A 5,000-nucleotide genomic window follows, 5' to 3' on the forward strand; every position below is an offset into this window, starting at 1 on the left:
GAGGAATGAACCAATAAACTCAACACAGATCTGACTCGCAGTCTGAGAATTAAACCTGGGCCACATTGGTGAGAATCTAGTGCTCTCACTACTGTGCCAGCCCTGCTCCCATGCTTCCAATATTCCTGGCATTATTTATGGGCCAAAAGTTGCTTTAAATACAGAAGAGAATTTATTTTTTTATTTTTTCTCTATTCTATCAAGAATGAATCAAATGTTTGCCTCTTCCCTTTTTAGCAAATGAAGTTAAAGCAGAACTGACGATGATAGAAAAATTTGTATCAGAATACAGTGATTTGAATAATCAAGTTTCAAAACAGTTGGTGGATTCATTTGTGTTTGAGGTGAATTTTTTAAAATTTCTCAAACATAACCTAAAATAAAAAAGACGTATGAATGAATATTAGTTATAAATTTATTAACAGTGTATTATTTTCAGTAAAAGAGTTTCTATCATTTAGTGTTAAATAAGGGATAAGACTTCTTGTCAGTAGTGCCGTAAATGCAGAGAGTAAAATGGAAAAAAATGCAATACGCCTTATTCCAAAATGGCCGTCATTTTAGTATTCTTTTGTTTCCATGCAAATTCGCCCTTGTGGCCTCGCTTTCAAACGTAAAATTTAAAAGAATATTTAACTTTGAACGAGGCCATAAGGGCCAATTTGCACGGAAACAAAAGAATACTAAAATTTTGGCCATTTTGGAGTAAGGTGTATACAAAGTGCTCAATAGACGACATGTGTAGGCCATTGCTAAACAAACTCTTTACTAGTCATCTGTTTGTTTTGGAAATCGTACAATTCTTCTGCATTATCTATTAAAAATTATGATCTCAATCAAAGTAAAACCGTAAAGAAAGAGGTATTTCTTCTTAGGATTGCTACAATTGCAGAAGCCATTGCAAGGTTTTAAATGTACTGGTCACTCCATTTTTGTTATGATTAAACGAGTTTGTTTGATTTACGTTTGTTAGATGGATAAAGTATACCAAAATGACAGCAATTATATCAGGACAGAAGTGACAGGACTGAGGTTGGTGAAGACTTGGAATTGTCTTAACCTGCTTAACCTATTTCGACTGGAATTTGTTGATATTTGTCTTAATTTCTTTGTTCTCAGAAGTGGCAGTGTAATTGTATCCTTCACCCTGTACTTCAAAACTTCTGTGACTCCAAATGAGGGTCTTAAAGAACTTCAAGCTGCCATTTCTAATGGCACTCTCGGTACTTATCAAGTTGGAAATTTGACTCTTCTCCCATCTGGGGTTAGCACTTTCACGTCTACCACACCACGAACGGCAGAACCAACAGGTATGAAGAAATGACCATCAAACGTTTTCATTTGCTTGTGCATAGTAATGTTTATTTAGTTGCAAGGACCATTGTCATCAGTAAATCTGGGCTGTTGTTCCTTACGTCTCAAATTACTGATGTTCTTCCTCCCCTTTCCTGACATCTTCTAGTCCACATCTCTTTGCTAGCTTGGCTCCTTGTTGACCCCATTTGTCTTTTGGTTGTTTCTCCTCATTCCTCAGCAATCGCTTAGTTTTTTAGGAGCGATTAATTTAACAGAGTTCTGCCGGGGATAAAAGGCGTTCCAAGTCATTGTCGTAGTGGTCAGTCTTAATAATGGCTATCTATTGTCGAAGACCGTGTTGACAAGGCGAGAGCCAATGCAAATGAGAGAACCATTTATATACTCAAAGCAACTCACTTGTAGATATGCCTGGAGGTTAAATGATTGGTGATAACTGCGGTTTAGATTGTTTAAATGATAAACCGGCCTCACATTTTTGTTGTCCTTGTCCTTCTTCTGCTTATCCCCCCTTGTTCTCAAACGATAGAGAGGGTCAAAGTCCAAAAGACTTCCACACGATTTATGTCAGGTTATTTAAAGGTATGCTCTAGTTTCTGATGTAAAAGGGCGCTAGGAATATGTATTGCTGATTGGATTTTCTTAAGTCAACACGAAACATGTTGAATATTATCTTCTGAAAGAATTTCTTTCTTAAGTAACCCCTTCTCTTTTTCGACAGCTATGCTTCTCCTCAAAATCCCTGTCACTTTTATGCTTACCCTCCTTGTCCCGTTTCCATGGGTTTCTCCTATTGTCCCACTCTTATCTTTTGTTTTCCTTTCCTGTGGAACTTGTAGGAGTCACAGATGTAGTCACGATTCGCAAATTAGGCGGCCTGTAACACTGAAAAAAACTGATTTAAGCAGCAACAACTGTTTTACTTTTTGCCACACCGCGTGCTAAAAGTTGCCTTAACTCAGTTGAAGACTACGATAATTATTTGCGCCCTCCAAGGGCAATGATAACGATGATGATGATGATGTTGATGGTGTGTTTATTTGCAGTGGATACTGAATTACGGTGATAGAGGGTTTCAGCAAATACGTAATAGTTATAATACATATTAGTAAAATACTACTAGTATACCAATGCAAATGCTGTAATCTGATTGGCTGAGCCATTGAACACTATCAGCCATTAGTGTGCAGTGGCTGGAGGTGGTCTTGGAAATAACGACGTTTCATCCGTTTTTCTAAAGTTTTGGAGGAAAATTTGGATGCAAATGGGTAATTACATTTCTGAGAAGTCTAAACGAAGGTCATTTACGGTTTCTTGACTTTCAAAAAAGTCGAAATTATTGAAAAAGCTGATGCGTGCGCGCACACAACTTAGATTTTAAATGGCAACTCAATCCGAGTGATGTTTTTCAGGCGCAAAGTTTAATAATACGTCAAGAAATAATTGGCAACCGTTATTTGAAGTAAATTTTAGTGAGAATTCATTCCGCTAAAACAATTAGATTATTCGCTCTCGATTTCTACGGGCCTCATCAACTATCACCTCATAGAAATCTCGAGCTCATAATCTAATTGTTAATTAGTATTAAGTATATTATCATAACTTATCATAATTTATCCAACTTCATAGTTATGAACTCTGCAGAACGTTTTCTTCTGCACTTGGTGCAGGTCTTAATTCGTGGCCATGTTAAACCAATACTTGTCCCTTCATTAGCTGTCTTTCACCACGGATTTTAAGCAACGACTGCGGCTACGGTAATGACAGCGCCAGAAAGCAAAACATATTATTGGTTAGAAAATGTAAAATAATTTTGCTGCATGTGCAGCTCGCCCTTCACTTCATTTCTTCACCGAAGGTCACAAACAAAACATGCATATTAAAAGTGAGCATACATAATTGCACCATTCATTTTCTGTTTCTTTAGAGTGCCATTGTGACCAAAAAATTAATTCTTATTTTTCTTTGGATTTCAAAAATTATGTTAGCTAAACACAAAGCGACCAAAGATTTAAGCTTTAATTTAAAAAAGACACCTGTTTATTTTAACTGAAATTTTCTGATTTAATGGTCCGCCATTACTTACTTTAAGATCTTGAGAGAGCTGGATCGAGGAGAAATGACTGGCTCACTAGTTTAAGAATGCAATGCGTGTGTGCGCTGCAGAATTAATATGCAGCACTGGAGTTTTGGGCTTTCAGACTTTTAAACTCGCGTTTTGCATAATTATATAATAAGCTGCATTCACACTCTGGAATTTGAAGCTAGTGAGCCTTTGACGTCATTTTTTTCCTCGATTCAGCTCCCTTTTCCCTGGTCCAGCACTCTGAGGTCGAATTTAATAAAACCAGTCACAGGATTCTTTGCATGCATGGCATAACCTTCACGAGATGGAATAAAGGGTAACCCAGAAAAGAGGTACAGGTACCTGAAGATGAAGGTGGTATAAACTGCCTATCATCTCCAAGAAGACACCTTCATCTCCAGGTACCTGTACCTCTTTTCTGGGTTATCCCTTTCATATTGTAGTCCTCTCCTTTTTTTTTTTTGTAGTTCTCTGACATCTCTATTAATGTGTTCTATTCATTTTGTGTTTCACTTCAAGATCGCCCAACATGGATTATTATTGTTGCCGTAGCAGCAGGTGTTGTTTTACTGGCTCTTGTTGTTACTTTTGTAACATGGTGGGTGCACAAGAAGAGGAAATGCATAAAGGACACTAAAAGTAAGGAATAACCTGTGTTAGAATTCCATCATGTAGCCGGCGGTTTGCTTTAGAGATAGAGATAACAATGCTGCAATATACAATTGCTGGTGGACGTCCACCAACATGGCGGCGATGACGTAACTGTGAAAACGACCTGTACATTGGGGGAAACGCTTGCATTGTTCAGTATTTACCAACCTTTTAACGAGTGAGCACAAATCTATAGAATATGCGTGCTGTTAAATAATTCAATTTGAAGGCGTGGTTCATTTAAGCACCTCGTTTACAAAGTTAGCACATGCATGCCAGGAATCTTTGTCATTTAAAAGAAGTCATTGCATCATAGTGCAGTTTAAAATTGTTGCTGATGTATGCGTTTACCAAAGTGAAAGAGCAAAAGCAACAAAGTGTTCTCTTGTCACTTAAACCGATGTTATTACACCTGATTTTTTTTCTCTTTAATTGTTACCATCATAAAGCATCTGTACGAATCAATAAAGTAAATCTTAAGGCTTCCACAGACGAGTCAAGTTGTTACCCAAGGTTGTCGATGACAAAACATCGCGTAAATGTATTTGAATCAAGTTATCGACCGCAAATGGCGAAAAATCAAGTTGTCGACAACAAACTACTTTTCTTTTTCAAAAGAAAAACTACTTTAGTTATCGATGACAAACGCGGCCATTTTGCTTTGGACAACTCTATTTCCCGTCTTTGAGCAAGTTATTGATTACCGAGGTGTATTTATTTCGTGGCGACGCAAAAGATTTCTTAAATCAGCGGTTCTTCATTCCTTGTCGCTATTTTGCCAGGCTCCCGCAAAACGCAACGTACCGGTTATCCTCGACATTATTTTAAACGTTTCCTACGTGGAAACGCTTTTCCTGATACTTACAGTTGTTGATTCAACTAAGTTGCTGAGTGGGAAGAATCTTCAATAACAACTTCCCTCGTATGTGGAGACTCTTAAGCATAACTT

General features: G+C 37.5%; 1 protein-coding gene across 1 annotated transcript in view; it reads left to right on the forward strand.

The window, feature by feature from the left end:
- Positions 1–5,000, forward strand: part of LOC138029718 (hemicentin-1-like) — a 113,312-nt gene that overhangs the window by 91,683 nt on the left and 16,629 nt on the right. Inside the window, exons 17-20 of the mRNA XM_068877473.1 lie at positions 238–344; positions 974–1,032; positions 1,120–1,310; positions 3,920–4,039. Coding sequence (XP_068733574.1) covers positions 238–344; positions 974–1,032; positions 1,120–1,310; positions 3,920–4,039 — 477 coding nt within the window. The remainder of the gene's footprint in view (positions 1–237; positions 345–973; positions 1,033–1,119; positions 1,311–3,919; positions 4,040–5,000) is intronic.

The sequence above is a fragment of the Montipora capricornis genome, chromosome 13 (assembly GCF_036669925.1).
Source record: "Montipora capricornis isolate CH-2021 chromosome 13, ASM3666992v2, whole genome shotgun sequence".
Lineage (NCBI taxonomy): Eukaryota > Metazoa > Cnidaria > Anthozoa > Scleractinia > Acroporidae > Montipora > Montipora capricornis.